Source organism: Enhydra lutris, unplaced genomic scaffold, assembly GCF_002288905.1.
Source record: "Enhydra lutris kenyoni isolate GAN:26980312 unplaced genomic scaffold, ASM228890v2 scaffoldscaffold10, whole genome shotgun sequence".
Taxonomy (NCBI): Eukaryota; Metazoa; Chordata; class Mammalia; order Carnivora; family Mustelidae; genus Enhydra; species Enhydra lutris.
The window spans coordinates 41,002,086-41,024,224 of NW_019154094.1; the positions used below are offsets into that span (position 1 = coordinate 41,002,086).

The window sequence follows — 22,139 nt, forward strand, 5'->3', positions numbered from 1 at the left end:
TTGTCAGCACTTTGATGTTTATGTCACTTAGTTGTATAAAATCAGAGCACAGGGCCACTGAGGTACAGGTGATGGAACAGAGTGCCCCTGACAGAGATGGCGCAGGTGTTCATTGGTGCCCCCCCACCCCCCAGGTCACAGTGAGTGCTTGTTTGTCAGTGATGACCGGGGTGTATTCAGATTAGGAAGGTACCGGGGCATGGGTCTCCATTGTTCGATTTGCCCACTGTCACAGGAATTTCTGAGTACAAAGCTATAAGTGTATAATCAGATAAATACATAGGCTGCTGTACAGTGTACCAGGGATATTATGAAACACCAGAGTTTCTTAAAAGGAGAATTTTTTTACAGCAAGTATCTCACTCCCCCGGGGGTAAATACACCCTGTTTCAGAGAGACTTAGGTTAGTGGCATCATTAAATGATGCATGGAGGTTTAAGAAAGTTGAGCCCTGGGTGGCTCAGTCGGTTAAGTGTCTGGCTCTTGATCTCAGCTCAAGTCTTGATCTCAGGGTTGTGAGTTCAAACCCCACACTGGGCTCCATGCTGGGCGAGACTACTTTAAAAATAAAAAAAATAAACTGACAGTAGTACCATGTTTGAAATGCTATGTTTTGTCAAGTGTTTCCTTAGCTAAATTTTCTTTCTCTCAGTCACTGCACTCTATGTTGACCCAGTGTATTAGGAAGGAAAATGAGAAAAGAAGCCCCTTGGATCACAGGGCAAGGGAAGCAGTGACTGAGGCCTGGATTCAAATACTGTAGTTCTGGATAGGAGTCCACAGCGTATTTGCTGTGTGACTTTGGAAAGTTACTTAATTCCTCCGAATTGCGCTTTCCTCCCTCTTCAGTGGGCTTGAGACAGTTATCTGAAACAACACAGAGTACATATTCTATGTCCGTATGTAGACCAGTGTCCGCTGCACAGCAGGAATGCAGTGGTGAGAATAATGGAGGGCCTCCTACGTGCCTGGTGTCTGTGTGTGGGGGATAATGTGTTCGGTTTTGACAGTAACCCAGGGAAGGAGGTGTTTGATGTGTGAGGAGCCTGAGGAATTCAACGTCTTGGTCGGGAATTCAAATGGGGGTCTGAGTGTGAAGCTCCTAGCCTTCCCATCCCATCACACTCCCTGGCCCAGGGGAGAGTACCTGGTCGAGAGTGGGTGCTCAGCATCTTATTTTTTTTTTTCTTTAAGATTTTATTTATTTATTTGACAGAGATCACAAGTAGGCAGAGCAGCAGGCAGAGAGGGGGGAAGCAGGCTCCCAGCTGAGCAGAGAGCCCGATGCGGGCTCAATCCCAGAACTCTGAGATCGTGACCTGAGCCGAAGGCAGAGGCTTAACCCACTGAGCCACCCAGGCGCCCCTCAGCATCTTATTTCTTAGAGGAATGACTGAGGCAAGAGGGGCAGAGTGCTGGTGAGTCCTTGGAGAGAAGTAAGTCCTCGTCTTCACTGGGGGGAGCATCAGGTGACCAGCATTCCCCTCAGGGCCTGGCACGCATCCTGCCCAGAGCCCCGTCTGTGCTTGCTGCTTCACTGGGCCACAAGCTGCCTCCCCAGGTCACTTTGACCATGTGTGGGTCTTGGATCCTTCTCTGGCTGTTAAGAAGAGGGCTGTGGGCCTGGTTAGTGATGATGGGAGTTGTGGCCCTACCAAGCGACTGAGCTCTGACTAAGCTGCAGGATGGTGGGCTGGTCTCTGCATCAGTGCTGGGTGCTGGCTGTCCAGGGGCTGAGGAAAGTCCTTTCCCTCCCCTTCTACTGCCTTTCTCCCTCTTCCCTCCCTTGCCCCACCCAGTTCATCTGTCCTCCAGTACCTTAGCTTCTTTAAAGGGTTAATACCTTTCAGTCTTACTACTGAGTCTTAGAGGTAGCTGATTTCAGAAGTGAGGACTTGGTGAGTGAAGTCCGTGTGTGGTCATATAGGCAGTGTCTGGACATCTGAGATACAGGGGTGTGGGGGGGCAGACACAGAGTGGATGTGGTGTTGACAGCAGGCTGGGGCTAGAGAAATGGCAGGAGGTGAGTGAGAGTGGTGTTTTCTCAGTTTTGTTGAGGGTGTCACCTGGCCAGGTCCGATGTTTCTTTTTCACGTGGGGAACGACATCGGTTTGGGCCAGGCAGGGAATTGTGCTCCGCCCTCTGTGGAGCTGCCCCAAATTGAGTAGGAGCTGGTTGCCTCTCAGCCACTTTAATTAAGCCACTTAATAGCCTGCGGATCTTGCTAAATGCTGATCCTGATAGAGTAGGACCAGGCTGGGGCCCAAGATTCTGCATTTCTTCTGTTTTTTAAAAAGATGCATTTCTTTATTTGAGAGTGAGAGCCTGGGCGTGGGGGGAGGGGCAGAAGTGGAGGGAGAATCCTGAAGCCGACTCCCTGCTGAGTGCAGAGCCCCACCCTGGCCTCCATCCCCCCACCCCTGCACCACGACCTGAGCTAAAACCAAGAGTTGGCCATTGAACCGACTGAGACTCCCCAGACGCCCCAAGATTCTGCATCTCTAAGAGATCCTCGGATGCTGGTGAGTTCCACGGTCCACATGGCATTCCTTGCCGTGGGCTGGCAGCTGGTGTCAGTGTGCCTGCCGAGTGTGATTGTGGTTAGTGCCAGTAGGGCTGTGCCTCGAGGGCCAGGTGGCCGGCCAGAATTTTACTGGAGAAGAGATGTGGCTCTTATGGCCTTCTGACAAAGGCTTTTCCAGAGTGTGCATGTTACCCCAACCTGCTGAGGGCTGGCCTACGTACTTCTAAAAGGTATTCATGTGTCTGGATTGGCAGTGCTTCTATTTGGAGCCTCCTTAGTCTTTTTTTTTCTCTTTAGTGATTCACCCATCATCTGTCATCGCCAGTTCTTAGCAACCAGTTCACACATTTGCTCAAGTGTAAATCACTCGTAACTGACCTTCCTCCAGGAAAGCTGGTGTCCTCAGTGGAACTAAGCTGTGGAACATTAGGCTCAAGGCTCAATTCAGCTGTGTGCTGGAGTTGGCAATCTTTAGGAACACCTACCTGATATTGCTAAGTCACCAAGGCAGTGCCCAGCCTTGCCCACATGCACCTGCTTTGCCATGTCTTATCAGTAGTGGACAAGGAGGAGGGAGAAGTAGTTATTTCAGCCCTGTCTAGCAGTGGCTGGTAGCCATTGTAAGCACCCCACTTACTTATAACCTCAGACTCACACTTTAGCATTCCCAGGATCCTGCTGTGATCGTGAATGTCAGTTCATGGGTGTGGGCTCTGATGATGTCCCCTGAAGTTTTTTGGTTCACAGTCCTTGGTGATGGTTACTAATCTCTCATTGTAACTCCACTGTGCTCGGGAAGCTGTGATATTTACAAGAACTGTCTTCTCCCACTACCCCCACTTCCTTTCTTGGTTTCCTAAGCGTTCATACCTGCCTTATACTACATAGCCTTCTTTTCTCTTCCCTTGACCGTAGTTTAGAAAAGATTTTTTTTTTTCAGTGAAACGTGAAGTTATCGTCTTTGGTGAAATAAATTTCTGCTTTGAATGTTCAGCATACGATTTGAATGTTTATTCACCTCTGAAGCTAGCCTACCACTCAGAGCTGGGAGCTGTTGCAGAAGCAGTGTACAAGCAGGTGAGTGCCGCCAAGGTTGCGGGACACACAGGCGGGGCTGGTCTTGTGGCTGATCACTCATCTGCCAGGGCCTCTGAAAAGCAAGAAATCAAGTCAAAATTCCACATCCGCCATCTTCCCAGTGCCATCGAAGATGGCTTTGCTTCCAGTTTTGATGTCGGAAGTGGTGCATTGTAGTGCAGGGGGAGGGCCGGATATTGGCCTTGGAGTGTGCGGTGTGTGGCTTGGGCTTGTCACCTGAAAGCTGAGTCTTGGTTTCCTTATCTGCACCTTGACTTGAAAGGTCGAGGTGCTTCTACTTCTGCCTCCCTCATGTGGTTGGTGGGGAGTGGAGGCTGGGGCCGTGTTGGTTAGGGACGTGATTTGCAGGTGGTCCTGTGCTTCCTTTGGCACCCCCCCCATCAGCAACAGATTGGGTGGTTTCTTTCTACATGCCGAGAAGGGATTCACAACAAAACCTAGAAACCTTGGCTTAATTCTGATTGTAGCACTAATTCCTTTTGTTTATGAAGCAAAGTTATCTAGTGAAAGTACTTAACATCAAATAATTTTATGCTCTCAGAGTGGGTGTTAGCTCCATTTTATGGTTAGGAAATTGGGGTTCCCTGGGGCCCCAGAGGTAGTTAATGTGCTACTTCTTGAAATAGTGTGTTCCTGGAATACAAAGGCTGTGCTCACCCCACTTCCTAGCCGCTCACAAATCCCAGCCCAGCCCGCTCTCCGGCAAACATTTGGGAAAGAGGAATTAGAAGCTTTTTAAGACTGGTAAGGGAAGAAAACATCTATTGTGTCACCCATAGGCTGGGCTCACATTTGGGACTCCAGGGAAACTGAAATGACCTGACTGGGGCAGGGACTTACCGTTGGCCTCTTCCCAGAGGATGTCTTGAAGAAACTTCCCCAGCGCCTGGCCATGCTGGTGGTACTGAGCCCCAGACAGCTTGATTCCAACATCAAAGGGAGTGTTGAACTAGGAGGAAGGGCAAGGAAGACCCAGAAGGTGTCAGAGGTCACATGCTCTCAAACCCACTGCCCTCCTAAGGGCAGTGGCTCTGAGGGTCTCAGCATGGGGCAGGGAGGGCACAGGACCTGTGGCCCAGTGAGCACCACTGCAGGACAGCTCAGCCAGCTTACCCTGCCGTCTTAGGTCAGATCTTCCTGCCCCTGCCATCTTGAGGAGACTTAGCTTGTATCCTTTCCTTACCTCTAGTGAGGTTGCTCACAGAAGCTGCGGGGCTCCCTAGGTTACTCCCACTCCGCCTTATAATTTTGGAAGACATAAGGTAGAGTCACCAATGGCAGAATTTCAGGGTCCGGTAGAGAGACTGGGAGGATAGTGGGTCTCCCCAGTGTTGTAGCACTAGCCTGGGTGGTGGTCTCTGGCCCTCCACTGCCTCCCCCGTCCCCATCCCCTGCAGCTGTTCTTCCTGTCAGGGGCACAGGCCTTTCCTTGTTCCGTGGAAAGTCAGATAAGAAGCCGACCTTTCCCTGGAAAGATGCTTTGAGCCAAGTGCTTTCTTCTCTCTGTGCCTCTGTCTCTTCCCTCCTACAGGGAGAGCACCCCATTTTCCTTACTTTCTCAGCACTCTCGGAGATGGCTTAATGATGCTCAGAGCTTTGGGAAAATGGGAAGGAGCTCTCTTTGCAGCCACATCATGGTTTTCGCCCCAGGAGGGCAGACAGTAGCAGACAGTGGCTCCTCAGGCTCATCTGTTCTGTCGGGGATGAGTAGCTGCCTTGGCGCCTGGCACCTGTATGCTGGTCACTCTGATGTCTGAATGAGTCACTGAGGAATCTTAGTGCTGGGAGGGAGCCTTTGGTCATTGGTCCTTCTGCCCCCTGCCCTCAGACAGGAGGCCTGGAGAGGTTGAGGACTTGCTCAAGGCTGCAGGGGGGTGGTGGCCGGGGATGAGACTGAGGACTCCCACCCGCCCGTCTGGGAACCTCTTCTGGTCCTGGTCCATGGCAACACCCGGCCTGGAGGCCCTCTGTCCACTGGGCCTGGCGAAGGCCTTGCCTCCACACTGGGGACAGTCCCTGGGGCTCCCCACCTGGAAGGTACTGCTGTCATTCCTGTTTCACATGTGAGCAAAAGTGCTCCGAGAAGTTATGAAGAAAACAAATAGCTCCTGTTCCCTTGCAAATGTTTACCTTCTTCCTTGTCTCCATGGGGAAGGTGGAGGGAGTGGGGAATGACCTGGTTGGGTTTTGAGGGAACTCCGGCCCTTAAGTTCCCTCCCATCAGCCAGTACTCCTTTTTGTTCCTCCCTGCAGCTGGTAGTCAGAGGCTCGCGCAGACTTCTTGGGAACCACGTGAGCCCCGATCTGAGGGCCTGCTGGCTGTTGTAGCACCCTAAAACTGGGTGGCAGGGGCATGGGAGAGGCAGCCTGGCAACTTTTGGGGGAGAGGTTTGCTTCTGGGGACTCAAAAAGGCCCATTTGGCCCCAGCGCCTCATCTGTTCTGTCGGGGATGAGGGGCAGGGGAAGGGATAAGACTTAGTCTCAGAAGTCTTCCAGCTCTGAAAGTCCATTTCGGGGGACCACGTTTCGGGGAAGGTAGAGGGCCCAAGGTGGGGGAGATGGAACCGCAGCGCCAGAAGGGGCTTAGGGAGTGTGTCTGAGCCTCACAGCTGAGGGGGCAGGCCTCTCCACCTCTGGCAGCCGCAGTGCGCCTCCCAGACAGCTCAGACTTCGGGTTCTAGTGGAGGTGGTGGGGGCTGTCTCCTCCAAGGCCAGCCTTCCTGGGAATTGGAAACTTCTGGTTGTCCCAGCCCTACCTTGCATCACCAAGCTGGCAACACCCCTCCCCTAGGTCTGTCTGGGCAGACTGAGAGCTAGGCCGAGTGGGGTGAGTGCCAGCCGCCCGGGGCTGGCAGTCTCACTAGGCAATTCCCCGGTTTTAGTGTGAGAATTTGCAGGACTCAGAATGGGAATGTGGTGGGTTGGGGATCTTACACGTGGCATGGAGGAGGCACCTAGGACATCCCTAGGTTCTGGTGAGCGTCAGAGCATGTGTTGGGAGTTCGTCCTCGATAGAAGAGGCTGGTGGGTAGGGAGGGAGGCCAGGCAGGATGCGCTTCAGCTTCTCAGGCTAGAAGAGCCAAATGGGGGTGCTCTTGGGCCGCCGAGTAGGCTCCGTTGGCCAGGCCAGAGGGGAAGGGGGGCTCAGGAGCTGGGGTCAGCCCCGACTTTGGGCCCCACCTCTGCCACACACTGGCTGTGGCCCCTCAGGCCCATGGGTTCACCTGACTGAACTTCGATCCTCATCTATACAGTGAGGGCAACAATGTCAGACCTCCTTACCTCACAGGCTGTTGTGGAGACGGAATGGTGTATAATAAGGGTAAGAGTCTGTAAATGCAGTATTGGTCAGTGGGCACAAGCAGTAGAGGGATCACCATTATTCAGTACTCCCCCATGGGAATTCTGGTGTCACTGCATGGAGACATCTGTTGCCACCTGAATGCTTGGCAGAGCCATTCCCTGAACCACAGCCAGCCTTCCAGGAAATCCCTTCACTGCCTCTCTGCCCTAATCTCCCCCTTTACTTCCAGACGTTCTCCTTGTCCTGTGCAAGATTTGTTGGAGCCCAAACAAGTCCGATCGATCCTGTTTTGTTTACAGCTGGGGACGGTGAGTGGCTGCCAGAGACAGGGTAGCGGTAGCTGGCCTGTCCAGGGTGCCGTTTGGGTATGCTCCCGCCCCGGGGAAGGTCAGAGAGGCCCCTAGGCCAACCAGACAGTTTTCTGTGGGGAAACATCTTCAGTCTGTGATCAGCTGATTATTCCTCTGCTGTCTCTTGGCACCACGTTTGCTCTCTTTTGAAATCACCCAGTGTTAGCCAGCGGCCCTCTTCTCCCCTGCTCTTGGCTCCCAGTCCTTTCCCATTCCATTGTAGCAAAGTTCCTGCTCTTAGACACTTGCCTTTTAATGGGAAAAGACCTGGTAGAGCCCAGTTCAGAGTCAACTCTCTTCATACTATTTTACATTTCTTAAGTAGTGAGTGAGTGGGTCGGTCCCTATTCCTAGCTTCCCCTCCGCTTCCCCCGCCTTACCCACCCCCTCTATGGCCACAAAAACAGAGCTGCAAGGGGGAACCAACCCGGATCTCCAGCTCATCCTCTGCCCCTTCCACTTGACTTGTATCTTCTGGGCGGAGTGAGCCTTCGAGAGCTCGAGGCTGCAGTTTGGCTGGCGGCTTCTTGGACTCCTTTCTCTGCTGGAAAGAGGTATTCGCTTAGGGCCCTAAGCCCCCTTAGACTTGCAGGGCCAGAGGAAGGTGTGAGGCTCTGGTCAGACCCAGAGGTGTCCTGGGTACTCTCGGAGAAAGCCGAAGCCCAGAGACCTGGAGCCACTGCCCAGGTCACAAAGCACACAGCTGGCTGTGACATGGCAAGGTGGGAACAAGAGACCCCAGTCTGAATGTGGGGCTTTGTGGGGAGACATTTTACCTGGACTTTCTGGTGTTCAGGGCTCAGGAAGCTGGAGCCCGCCAAGGCCAAGTCCATCCAGAGCATGCTGAAGAGCAGCAGGCTGCACAGGGTCCCCAGGGAGGGCATGGTGTCTGGCAGGCCTGGAGGAGAGAGGGTCTTCAGGCCCGGTGCCCTGCTGTCTCTCCCTGTGGCCCAGACCTCGCCCGGGTAGGGGCCCAGCAGATGGGGTGAGGGGACTTGGCCCCAGGATGTCCCTGCTGAGCAGAAGCTCTTCCCACCGCTACTAGAGGGGCTCCTTGTGCCCACCTCCCCTAAGTAGCGAATTGAAGGATATGTGCCCCCTACTCCCAGTCTGTGCGGCAGTAGGACTCCCCATATTTGTCCCAGGCCCCCAGGAGCTTGTGCCAGGTTTCTTAAGGAAAGGTCATGAGGCTGAACCTTATGGGGATTTGGGGGGAATCCAGCTGTCTCTGAGCAGCCAGGCGGCCCCGAGTTTTGCAGTGCCCGTACCCCTTGGTTCAGATGGGCCTGTGAATGGCCCACGGTCAGAATAAGTTAAGCCCGTGAGCCCACACACAAGAGTAGAGAGAGTGCCTACCTGAGGCTTCTGGTGGGGTGGTGGCCAGTGGCTGCCTGGTCCTTATGTAGGAAGCCCTGTGTTTGTTTTAAAGTAGCAACTCCGTCCTAACTTCTCGTGGCTGCTTTACATTCCTTGGGAACTAAAAATGCTTGTGTGCTCTGGGTGGAAGTCAACAGTGGAGGTCAAAGGCCCAGAGAGATTGCTGGGTTGGCTCGGGCTGGTGCACCTGCTCCAGTGTCCCCAGGTGGGCCCTCCCTGGGTTCAGGTGGGAGAGAAGTTAGTGACTCGGGGTTGGGTGGGGGTGCGCGGCGCTAGGTGCTAGGCTAGCTTTGCTCCTCTCTGCTTCGCTGCTTACTCCCCCTTCTGAAATTCCCTTCCTTCCTGGGTAGAACGAGGGGATGGCCACTTGAGTTGTAAGCGCTTGTCTACTCCCGACACGCTGTTCTCTGTGATTGATGCTGCTCTGGCTCCCATCGCTCTCTGGGGCTCACGGGGGGCCTGGCTCCTGTAATTCTCCTGCTGCCCCAGCCAGGGCATTCCCACGATACAGATGAGGAGTCTGCTGGGAGGGGTGACAGCTCGGGTCCCTGACTTGTCCTCTTCCGGGAGCAGGGCTAAGGCTCATCTCTGGCAGCGGCTATGCCCGTCATTTCTTCTGGGTGGCACTCACTGAGCCGGCTTGGGGCTCCTAACTCATGAGTTGGCTTGCCTCCCCTTCCCCCAGGGAGGCTCCCAGAGGGAAAAGACTGGACCCGGCGGCAGAGGGGCCGTGGCCCAGGACTGGCACAGGTGACTACTGCTAAGTTGACGGGCCCCAGGCCGGCCATCAGGAAGCCCCCTTGCGCCAGGGCGGCTCCTCACAGTGGCTTTGAGGATGACCTGAGGTGATGGTGTGCAAATCCTTCATAACCTCTGAGGTATCCTGCACGTGACAACCCCTTGTGATCTGGGCCCGCAGGGCTTGCAAGCATATGCCACGGACCCATGTTCTCGGATGGAAGTTCATTAATGTCGTGGGGCATTGCTTACCCATCTGGAGAGCTTCGTCTCATTGGATGCCCAGGCGGTGACTCCTAAGGGCTGAATGAATTGTCTACCCAGAGATTTAGCATTCCTGAGGAGGAACTCACTTCAAGCTGGGGCTGGGAGCTGAGAGGTTAGGAAGGGCTCCATGAAAGAGGCAGACAGTGGAGATGGAGCAAGCACACCCCCGCAGGCAGAGCGGCAGGAGCCAAGGTGAACAGACGGCGTGCGCTTAGAGCATTTGAGGCAATGATACTAAAGCTGGCTGTCTTAGGCGAGGGTGTCGGCGGGGAGGTCATCAGGAAGGGCCTAGAAGGTGGTTCAGGGTCAGGTTCTGCATGGCCTTGAAGGCTGCTGCTAGCCCAAGGAGTTCAGGCTTTATTTGCAGGAGGGAGGCCCCTGAAGGTTCTTGAACAGAGGAGTGACAGAACTGTAGAATACAAGAGTTAGAAAGACCTTGAAGAGCTGGGAGGCTGACTGTTGATTCCACTGAAGGAGCCCTGAACACCAGAAAGGCCTTACTCTTCTCAAAACCACACACCTTCAGTGGCAGTGCCGGCTTTCCAGTTTCCTGGCTGCTGGCCGGTGCCTTCCCTGATAGGCCATCCGGATTCCACAGCAAACATGCTGTTCTAGGGGAATCCGTCTGTTCTGAGTGGGGTGGGTGGGGTCAGAGGAGCCAGTTAGGATATCGAGGCAGTAGACAGCTGACCAGCAAATGACCGGGCACCCAACTTAAAGGGGGGCATTGGGCCCTTGCTGAGACAAGGGACAGTGGGAGGGACTGGATGAAGCCCCTTAGAAGTACCTCTTGCTGGAAACCATCTCGCCAGCCTGCTGCGGGGGCTGGAATTCCTCCTTTAGCCCCAGCAGAATGCAACGGTGTCACCAGGAACCTTTACCCTTGCTGGCCACCTGAGCTTAGACCTCTTGGCTCAAGGGTGTGGAGAAATAGGGAGTTCTCAGAGAAACTTGTAGCTTTTTCAGAGCCCCGTCTCCCAAAGCAAAACCAAACAAATCCTGCCCCCCAACCCCCCAAGCCAACTATGGTGACCAGGCACCTGCTGAGTCTCGAAGCCTTCACTTAATCCTGACCCTGGAGGCGTCTGAACACAGGATCTGCCATTGTTGATCTTAGATAAGTCTGCCAGCCAGCAAACACCCCTGCTCGCTCTGTTATCTTTGGGGAACAGAGAGGTGGCCTGTGTGTTGGAAATGACTGACACCACATACCATGGAGTCGAGGTTGGTTGGGGGAGGAAGGAACATCTGATGGATGCCAGAAATGTTGAGGAAGGAGCCAGGTGGCACCCAGAACTTTCCTCACTGCCCACTCACAGTCGTGGGAGTGGGGGCAGGTGTGGGGTGGGGAATGCATGCACATCGGAATCAAGAGGAGTTTGGAGGAAGACGATGTGACTGGGATGGGGCGGGGGGGGGGGGGGGGGGGGGGGGGGGAAGGACTAACTTTTCCCAGGCTCATTTTCCTCCTTATTCCTTTCAAGTGTGGATAACACCAAGGCTGGTTTGGCCCCTCCTTGTCCTGTGTCTTTCTCAGAATTGCGCAGGTACTCAGTGCACATTGGTTCCTCTGGGCTGCTTGCTGGTTGGTGATTTCCTTCCCATTTTGGGGCCTTGAGGGCCTGCCTTAAGAATGGGTGAGAAGCACTTACCATCTTTGCATTAATTGCTGTATGTAAATGGTATCTGAGAACCAGTTATCTTTATACACTTTCTACTATACTTTCATTTCTACTAACAATGAGTTGGGCTTCGGTAGCACTGATTTCATCAATTTGGCCAACCCTACATTTTTGGGGTTGTAGAAAGGTTTTTGCTTTTTGGTGATGGGGTTGCAGATAGGGTTTTGTTTTGTTTTGTTTTTGGTGGGGTTTCTTTTTTGTTCTGGCTTCTGTAACTTTTGGATCAGCATTGTTCAATAGAAAATATCAAGTCAGCCTCAAGGAGCCTCGTAAGTAATTTTAAATTTCCTAGGAGTCACATTAAAAAAATGTAAAATCAGGGTGCCTGGGTAGCTCTCTGCCTTCGACTCAGGTCATGATCCCAGGGTCCTGGGATTGAGCGCCGCATCGGGCTCTCTGCTCAGCAGGGAGCCTGCTTCTGCCTCTCTCTGCCTGCGGCTCTGCCTACTTGTGATCTCTCTCTCTGTGTCAAATAAATAAAAAAATCTTAAACAACAACAAAAAAAGTGAAATCAATTTTAATATACTTTATTTAATATATCCAAAATACCAGTTTGACATGTAATCAATAGAAAAGTGATTAGTGGGATATTAGACACTGCTTTTCTTTTTACTAAATCTTCAAAATTCAGGGCACCTTACATTTTCCAGCACAACTCCAGGCACAGTAGCCACACACATGCTTTAGTAGCTGCATGTGGCTTATGGCCACGGCACTGGACAGCCAGCTGTAGATAATCACAAGTGTCATTTTTGCAGCTTGTATGGCCTGAGCCACGCTCTTTCATGCCTCCTGCCATCCAAGCAGGGTCTTTCCCACTGAGGCTTCCCGTTCTCCTGCCATCATGGAGTCTCTTCCCCTATCTTCAGTCTTATTCCCAACAACTTCTCTCAGCCTAAAAATATGCCCTGGTCTCTAATCCTGGAAAGGACTGTTTGGCACTGGTCCCTCTTCCCCTCACCCTATGTAACCTCTAGGCATAACTTCTTTCCCTTTTCTTGTATCCCATCCTTAGTGTGCTCTGGGCCCTCAAAACTCGAGTACACGCCCATCTCCACTGTGCTCAAGCTGTTTTCCCCGCATTGCGGGCAGTGTAGCTCTAGTTCAGGGACCACTGAGAGCCAGGGGATCTCGGGCTGAGGACTTTATAAGACCTTCTGATGTCATCTGCTGGGTGCGGGTCTTTGTTGGGCTGCACTGAAATTGTGGGGACGTTTATTAAGAATGCTGTTTTGTTTTTGTTTTTCCAAATGCCTGCTCCTCTAAATCTGATGTAATAGATTTTAGAACTGAGTGGGGCCCCAGAATCTGAATTTTTATAAGTTTTAATTTAAATTCCAGTTAGTTAATTTACAGAGTAATATTCATTTCATTTGTACAATATAGTGATTCAGTACTTCCATATGTCCCCTGGTGCTCATCACAAGTGTCCTCCTTAATCCCCATCACCTATTTCCCCCATCCCCCCCACCTCCCCTTTGCTAACCATCAGTTTGTTCTCTATAGTTAAGAATCTGTTTCTTGCTTTGTCGCTCTTTTTCCGCCTTTGCTCATTTGTTTCTTAAATTCCACATATGAGTGAAAATACTTGGTATTTGTCTTTCTTGGACTTATTTTGCTTAACATTATACTCTTGAGTTCCATCCATGTCCTGGCAAATGGCAAGATTTCATTCTTTTTTTTATAACTGAGTAATACTCTGTTACAAACACATATACCACATCTTTATTCACTCATTAGTGGATACTTGGGCTGTCTGCATAATTTGGCTATTGTAGATGATACTACATCAGGGTGCACATATCTCTATCAATTAGTATTTTTGTATTCTTTGGGTAAATATGCAGAAGTGCTATTGCTGGGTCATGGGGTATTTTTATTTTTAACTTTTGAGGAAGCTCTATACTGTTTTCCAGAGCGGCTGTACCAGTTTGCATTCCCACCAACAATGTAAGAGGGTTCCCCTTTCTCCCCACCCTCACCAACACCTGTTGTTTCCTTTGTTGGTGATTTTAGCTATTCTGACTGGTGTGAGGTGATGACTCACTGTAGTTTTGATGCACATTTCCCTGATGGAAAGTGATGAGGAATATCTTCGGTGTCTGGTGACCATCCGTATGTCTTCTTTGGAAAAATGTCTGTTTATGTCTTGTGCCCATTTTCCTTTGTTTTTTGGGTATTGAATTTATAAGTTCTTTTAATTAATTTGACAGAGAGAGAGTGCACACGCTAGCACAGTCAGGGGGAGTGGCAGGGAGAGGGAGAAGCAGACTCCCCACGGAGCAGAGAGCCCATTGTGGGGCTTGTTCCCAGGACCCTGGGATCATGCCCTGCATTGGGCTCTAAGCTCAGAGGGGAGTCTGCTTCAAGATTCTCTCTCTCCCTCTGCACCCCCTACCCCCACTACTCGCTTGTTCTCTCTAAATAAATAAATCTTAAAAATAAGTTCTTAATATATTTTGGATACTGATCCTTTATCAGTTATGTCATTTACAGATACCTTCTCCCATTCTGTAGGTTGCCTTTTAGTTCCTTCACAGTGCAGAAACTTTATTTTGATGTAGTACCAATAGTTTTTAATTTTGTTTCCCTTGCCTCAGGAGACATACCTAGAAAGAAGTTGCTATGGCCAATGTCAGAGAAATTACTGCCTGTGTTGTCCTCTAGAATGTTTATGGTTTCAAGTCTCACATTTCATCCATTCTGCATTTATTTTTGGCGTGTAAAGTATGGTGTAAGAAGGTGGTTCATTATTTTGCTTGTTGTCAAGTTTTCCCAACACCTTCTGTAGAAGAGTCATTCCTTTCCACTCTGGATATTTTTTCCTGGTTTGTTGAAGATTAACTGACCATATAATTGTGGGTTCATTTCTGGGTTTTCTGTTGTTTTCATCGATGTACATGTCTTTTTTTTTCTTTTGTGCCAGTACCATACCATTTTGAACGCTTCAGCTTTGTAATATAACTTGAAGTCTGGAATTGTGATGCCTCCAACATTTTATTTTTCAACATTGCTTTGACTATCTGGGGTCTTTTTTGATTCCAGTACAAATTTTAGAATTGTTTGTTCTAGCTCTGTGACAAATGCTGTTGGTACTTCGATAGGGATTGCACTGAATATGTACTTTGGGCAGTATACACATTATAATATTTGTTCTTTCAGTCCATGAGTGTGGAATGTCTTTCCATTTCTTTATGTCATAAATTTCTCTCATCAGTGTGGTATAGTTTTCAATGTACAGGTCTTTCACCTCTTTGGTTAGGTTTATTCCTAAATATCTTATTGTTTCGGTGCAGTTGTACATCGGATTAATTCCTTAACTTCTCTTTCTGCTGCTTCATTATTGGTATATAGAAACACATTAGGTTTCTGTACATTGATTTTGTATCCGGTGACTTTACTGAATTCACTTATCAGTTTTAGCAGTTAAATTTGGTGGAGTCTTTGGTGAGTTTTCTGAGTATCATGTCATCTGCACATAGTTAAAGTTTGACTTCTTCCTTGCTTATTTCAATGCCTTTTATCCTTTTGTGGTGAGGACTCCATTACTGTGTTGAATAAGATGGTAAGAGTGGGGGCGCCTGGGTGGCTCAGTGGGTTAAAGCCTCTGCCTTCGGCTCAGGTCGTGATCCCAGGGTCCTGGGATTGAGCCCCACATCTGGCTCTCTGCTCAACGGGGAGCCTGCTTCCTCCTCTCTCTCTCTCTCTCTGCCTGCCTCTCTGCCTACTTATGATCTCTGTCAAATAAATAAATAAAAATCTTTTTTTTTTTTTTTAAATATTTTATTTATTTATTTGAGAGAGAGACAGTGAGAGAGAGCATGAGTGAGAAGGTCAGAGGGAGAAGCAGACTCCCCATGGAGCTGGGAGCCCGATGCGGGACTCGATCCTGGGACTCTGGGATCATGACCCGAGCTGAAGGCAGCTGTCCAACCAACTGAGCCACCCAGGCGTCCCAATAAATAAAAATCTTAAAAAAAAAAAAAAAAAAAGATGGTAAGAGTGGATATCCCTGTCTTATTCCTGACTGTAGAGGAAAAGCTTTCAGGTTTTCCCCTTTTAGGTTGATATTAGCTATGGTTTTATTAAAAAAAAATATGACTTTTATTATGTTGAGGTATGTTCTCTCTAAACGTACTTTGTTGGTTTTTATCATGAATGGGTGTTGTACTTTGTCATATGCTTTTTCTGTATCTGTTGAAATGATCATATGGTTCTTATCCTTTAGTAATGTGATGTATCGCATTGATTGATTTGCAAATATTGAACCATCCTTGCAGCCCAAGGATAAATCCTGCCTGATTGTGGTGAGTAATTATTTTAATGTATTGTTCAATTTGGTTTGCTAGTATTTTATTGAGAATTTTTGCATCTAGGTTTATTAGGGATATTGGCCTATAGTACTTTTTTTTTGTGGCGTCTTTGATTTTGTATCAGGGTAATGCTGGCCTCATAGAATGAATTTGGAAATTTTCCTTCTTTTTCTATATTTTGGAATAGTTTGAGAAGAATAGGTACCAACTCTTCTTTAATTGTGTGGTAGAATTTGCCTGTGAAACCATCTGGTCTATACTTCTGTTTGTTGGGAGTTACTGGATTACTGATTCAAGTTCTTTGCTGGTTATCGGTCTGTTCAATTTCTATTTGTTCCTGTTTCAGTTTTGGTAGAAATTTATCTAGGAATTTCTCCACTTCTTGTCCAATTTGTTGGCATATAGTTTTTTATAGTATTCTAATTTTTGTATTTCTGTGGTGTTGGTTATTTCTCCTCTCTCATTCGTGATATTATTTGTGTCCTTTCTCTTTTTTTGGGGGGGTAAGTCTGGTTAGAGGTTTATCAATTCTGTCTTTTTTTTTTTTTTAAAGACCCACCTCCTGGTTTCATTGATCTCGTTTTTTTTGTTGTTTGTTTCTTTATCATTTATTTCTGCTATAATCTTTGTTATTTCCTTCCTTCTGCTGGCTTTAGGCATCATTAGTTGTTCTTTTTCTAGCTCCTTTAGGTGTAAGTTTAGGTTATTTGAGATTTTTCTCACTTCTTGAGGTAGGCCTGTACTGCTATAGTTTTCCCTCTTAGGACTGCTTTTGCTGCATCCCAAAGGTTTTGGACCACTGAGTTTTCATTTTCATTTGTTTCCATGTATTTAATTTCCTCTTTGATTTCCTGGTTGACCCATTCATTTTTAGTAGCATATTATTTAACCTCCAAGTATTTGTGGTCTTTCCATATTTTTCCTTGTGGTTGACTTCTAGTTTCAGAGTTGTGGTCAGAAAAGGTGCATGCATAGTATGACTTCAGTCTTTTTTTTTTTTTTTTTTTTTTTTTTTGTTAAGGCCTGTTTTGTGACCTAGGATGTGATCTAGTCTGAGGAATGATCCACGTGTACCTGAAGAATGTATATTCTGCTGTTTTAGGATGGAATGTTCTGAATATATCTGCTAAGTCCATCTGGTCTAGTGTGTTGCCCACTGCTTCCTTGTTTATTTTCTGTTTAGGTTATCTGTCTATTGGTAAATAAGGTATTGAAGTCTCCTACTATTATCGTGTTATCAATTGTTTGTTTATCCTTGTTTTATATATTTGGGTGCTCCCATGTTTGGTATATAAATATTTACTATTGTTATATATTCTTGTTGAATTGTTCCCTTTATTAGAAGTAGTGCCCTTCTCTGTCTGTTGTTATAGTCTTTGTTTTAAGGTATAAGTTGTCTGATACAAGTATTCCTACTCTGGCTTTCTTTTGATATCCATTTGCAAGATAAATGTTTCTCCATCCCCTCACTTTCAATCTGCAGGTGCTTTAGGTCTTAAGTGAGTCTCTTGTAGGCAGCATATAGATGGGTCTTTTTTTTTTTATTATTCTGACACCCTGTGCCTTTTGATTGGAGTGTTTATTCCATTTACATTCAAATTAATTATTGATACATATTTTTTGCAGTTTAAGTACTTGTTTTATGGTTTCTGGAGATTTTCTCTGATCCTTTCTTGTCTTTATCTCTCATGTTTTGCTGATTTTTCTTTAGTGATATATTTGGATTTCTTTCTATTCTTTGCCTGTTTATTAGTGGATTTTTTTTAAAAGAGTTTATTTATTTATTTATTTGACAGACAGAGGTCACAAGTAGGCAGAGAGACAGGGGGAAGCAGGCTCCCTGCTGAGCAGAGAGCCAGATTCGGGGCTTGATCCCAGAACCCTGGGACCATGACCTGAGCCGAAGGCAGAGGTTTTAACCCACTGAACCACCCAGGCATCCCTATTAGTGGTTTTTGATGCGTAGTCACCAATAGGTTTGTATATAACCTCCTTTGTAAATAGCAGTCTGTTGATTATTGTTTGTTTGAACTCACTCTTTTCTCCTCCCCATGTTTTGGATATAACTATATTTTATACCCTTGTGTGTGTGTGTGTGAGTTCCTTGATTGATTTTTAGAGAAACAGTCATTTTTACTGCTTTTGTGTTTCCTACCTTTATACTGCCACTTTTAGTCTCTTCTTTCCACTCAAGAGAGTCCCCTTTAATATTTCTTGCAGGGCTAGTTTAGTGGTCATGAACTCCTTTAATTTTTGTCTGTCTGGGAAACTTTTCTCTCTCCATTTTGAATAATAGCGTTGCTGGATAGAGTATCCTTGGACACAGATTTTTCCCATTCAGCACTTTGAATAGATCATGCTACTCCCTTCTGGTTTGCCAAGTTTGTTGAAAAACCTCCAGCTAGCCCCTACGAGCTAGTTAATGACTTGATCAAGTTAATGACTTGATGCCTTTTTTTTTTTTAATAGTCTTGAGGTCTTTTATTTTCTTTACATTTATCATGCCATGAATTCATAGGGAATGGGTTCTAGCAGTTTGGGCTCCTTTCTGTTGGTTTTCACGAAGTGTGCTTCTCTGGGTGGAGCAGGCTGACGTTTCAGTTGAACCCAGCTACCTTTCTCTTTGGCTTCCTTCTTTTTCTGATCATTTTCCTTCACATACTTCAGGAAGCTATCTTGGCTCTTTGAATGTTTAATATGCTCAATTCTTGGCAAGAATCTTTCCCCTTAATTTGTATGTTTACAACAATGCCAGCAGCATGCTGAGTAACACTGTAGACTCTTCCAGTTTTGCCATGGTAACATTTGTGGGGCATTCCCTTTTGAACAGTGCCCATCCCTTGATGTCCCCAATATCACCTTTCTTGTAGATTCGCATGTATGTGGCCAAAGGAACAACTCCACGTTTTCTAAAAGGCCTAGAGAATATATAACAGGTACCTCTCCTCTTTCCCTTTGTGTTGGTCATTTTGGCAAATTACTGGAAGATGGCGGTTCTGGCCAAAAGGCTGTCTTGATGCTTTAAGATTTTTTTTAATCATTATTGTTTATAAATTTGGTTTTAATATGTCCTGGTATGGGCCTGCTTTTGTTGATTTTGATGGGAGTTCTCTGTGCCTCCTGGATTTGGAGGTCTGTTTCCTTCCCCAGATTTGGGAAGATTTTTAGCTATTATTTCTTCAAATGAATTTTCAGTCCCCCTTTCTCTGTTCTTCTTCTGGGACTCCTATATGAATGTTACTACATTTGATGGTGTCACTGAGTTCCCTAAATCTGTTCTCTTTTTGCATAATTTTTCTTTCTCTCAGCATCTTTGCTTTCCATTACTTTGTCCTCTAGGTCATTAATTTGTTTCTCTGCTTCTTCCAGCCTGCTGTTCATTGCTTCAAGTGTGTTTCTAATCTCATTTACTGAACTCTGCATCTCTGATTTTTTTTTTTTTAACTCTTATCTCTGTGGTAAGGGAATCACTAATGTCTTCTTTTCTCAAACCCAATGAGTTTCCTTATGATTGTCACTTTAAATTCTCCTTCAGGCATGTTACTTCTATCTGTTTTGGTTAGGTCTCTGGCCTTCTTCTTTCCAGAAGACCCAGAGCCCATGTTTGGTTGACCGGTCCTGTAAGTCTCTCAGTCTACAACAGTCCCCTACCCTCTCATCTCTTCCATCCCATCATTCATTTTATACAACAGGCTATTTGTCCGGCAGTTTCCCACATTCTGGACTTAGCTGACCACTTCCTGGTGGCATTGTCTGACATGTTACTCTCCTGTCTGCTTCTCTAAACTGGTAGTTACACCTCAACACATAGTACCTTATGAACTTTTCACTTAGTGGACTTATGTACTATTAATTATTGTTGTCTACACTCATTTTTTCCTAGAAATCACAATGGTGATTTTCTATTCTATTATTGCTTTCTACATTTATTAGCATTTTTCCTTCAATTATTTTGTTACCTTGATAAACAGTTTGTATAGAAAAGGCAAGATAAATGCAGGATTTAAAAAAAATTGTTTACTCATTTTCAAAGTAAAGTTGGTGTCTTAGCAACCTCCAAAGTTTTCTTCCTATCATAAATGCATTGATGGATTTTTTTTTATATAAGTGATTCAATCAATTATAGTCATTATTCTTTTAGATGCTTCCATATTTGATGTGTTGATTTCCATGTACTTTTGACATGACTCTATAGTTTTTAACTTCCTTATTTTCTCCCAAAGAGAAATCCTGGGCTCATCCTGTGCGTAAGATTAGAAATACATACTTTTTAGAGAGAGAAAAATAAGTCCTGAGTTCATACTGTTATTTGCAAATAAAATTTAAGGCCAGTATTTTCATTTCCTGGGTTTTATACTTAAATTTCTTTTCTTTATCCTGATAATCCTGTTTTCTAATTATCTTAATAAAATTACCATTATCTTATTTCATCTTACAATATCAACATAATATTCTCAAAATAAGAATACAATTACCAACCATAAAACTACTAAATGCAGCCTATTAGGGGTATACATTCAAAATGCTTTTAAAGTCACTTGAATATTTTCTCTGTGTGGCTATGGCATGGACTTTTAAATTTTTTTTTCAAATTTAGGGATTTTTTCTTTTATGACTTAATATTTTTGGAGTTAATTATTAAATATTACATGGCTCCAAAGTCAATGGTATAAAACAAGATGTATGCAGAGACTACATCTTCCATCCCTGTCCCATCCACTCTTTTCTTCTTTTCCTCTATAGATAACTATTTTTATTGTGATTTTTTTTGGCCCATTAGTTTTTTAGATGTGGATTGCTTAAATTTCCAAACGTTTGAGGATTTTTCCAGATACCTATTACTCATTTCTAGTTTACTTTCTTTATAGTCAAAGGATATGTTTTTTATGATTTCAATTCTAATAGATTTGTTAAACTTTGTTTTGGGTTCAGAAATTGGGTCTCATCTTGATGAGTGCTCCCAAAGTACCTCAGAATGAGTTTAAATTTTGTTGGGTAGAATCTCTGTTAGGTCAAATTAAGTGATGGTTGGCTGGCCAATGTATTTTATAAATTGACTGAGTTTTGGGGTCTACTTGTTTTGTTACTGAGATAGAAATGTTGAGATCTCAAACTATAATTGTAGATTACTTCCGTTCAGTTCTGTCCATTTTGTTTTGCCTATTTTGAAGCTCTACTTTAGGTGCATATATATTTAGGACTGTTATGTCTTCTTGATGAGTTGAACCTTTTATTATTCTGACCGTCTCTAGTCTTAATATATTTCTTGTTCTGAAGTCTATTTTATCTTTTTTTAAAATCTACTTTATCTGAGGGGTGCCTGGGTGGCTCAGTGGGTTAAAGCCTCTGCCTTCAGCTCAGGTCATGATCCCAGGGTCCTGGGATCAAGCCCTACATCAGGCTCTCTGCTCAGCAGGGAACCTGCTTCCCCCTCCCTCTCTACCTCTCTGCCTACTTGTGATCTCTCTCTGTCAAATAAATAAAATATTAAAAAAGTCTACTTTATCTGATATTAATATAGAAATTGAGCTTTCTTTTGATTAATGTTTATATAATTTTTTTTTCATATAATGCCCTTTGTTTTAAACTGTTTCTGTGTTTAAGTTTAAAGTGGGTTGCATATAAACAGCATATAGCTGGGTCTGTTTTTTTTTAAAGTCCATTCTGAGAATCTCTTATCAGGGGTCTTTCATTTGGAATGTTTAGTTAGACCTTTTATATTTATTACAATGACCTACAAAGTTTGGTTTAAATCTACCATCTCTGATTATTGGCCTTCAATTTGTCCCATCTGTTCTTTCTTTTCTTCCCCCATCTGTTCCTTCCTCCTTTTTCTTTTCTCTTTTCATAACCACTTTTGGATTAAATGTATTTTAGGATTTCCTGCTATCTTCACTACTGGCTTGTCAGCTATATTCTCTGTTTTATTCTTTAAGTGGTTTAGGATTTAAAAATAAAATTTCAACATAGTAAAGTATACCTTCAACAGATATGATAACCACTTCATAGACACTATAAGATCTTTATAACAGGGGTGCCTGGGTGGCTCAATGGGTTAGGCCTCTGCCTTCGGCTCGGGTCATGGTCTCGGGGTCCTGGGATCGAGCCCCATATTGGGCTCTCTGCTCAGCAGGGAGCCTGCTCCCCCTTCTCTCTCTGCCTGCCTCTCTGCCTATTTGTGATCTGTCTGCCTCTCTGCCTACTTGTGATCTCTGTTAAATAAATAAATAAAAATCTTAAAAAAAAAAAAAAAAAGATCTTTACAACAGAATACTTCCAATTTCCCCATTTCCAATATTTGTGCTATTGTTACTACTGATTTTATTTCTACCTAAGTTGTAAGCCCACAATGCACTTAAAATAATACTTTTTGAGAGATAAAAGAAATGTAATAGTTACCCAGATTTTTTCTCTTCCTGGTGCTCCTTATTCCTTGGTATAGATCCAGATTTTCATCTGATACTATTTTCATTTTTCCTGAAG

General features: G+C 45.9%; 1 protein-coding gene and 1 pseudogene across 2 annotated transcripts; both read right to left on the reverse strand.

The window, feature by feature from the left end:
• Positions 1 to 3,524: 3,524 nt before the first annotated feature.
• Positions 3,525 to 8,176, reverse strand: LOC111144205 (ghrelin and obestatin prepropeptide). Of its 2 annotated transcripts, none has more exons than XM_022498417.1 (4): positions 8,055 to 8,176; positions 7,706 to 7,822; positions 4,464 to 4,572; positions 3,525 to 3,675 (listed from the first exon to the last, which is right to left on the reverse strand). In XM_022498417.1, the coding sequence occupies exons 1-4, from the start codon at positions 8,160 to 8,162 to the stop codon at positions 3,656 to 3,658; spliced, it is 354 nt and encodes a 117-aa protein (XP_022354125.1). In that variant the 5' UTR covers positions 8,163 to 8,176; the 3' UTR covers positions 3,525 to 3,655. The 2 variants fall into 2 exon arrangements, with proteins under 2 accessions (XP_022354125.1, XP_022354124.1); XM_022498416.1 differs by having other exon boundaries at positions 7,706 to 7,819; positions 8,055 to 8,167.
• A 9,718-nt stretch (positions 8,177 to 17,894) lies between these two features.
• Positions 17,895 to 18,774, reverse strand: LOC111144208 (annotated as a pseudogene).
• Between the last annotated feature and the right edge of the window lie 3,365 nt (positions 18,775 to 22,139).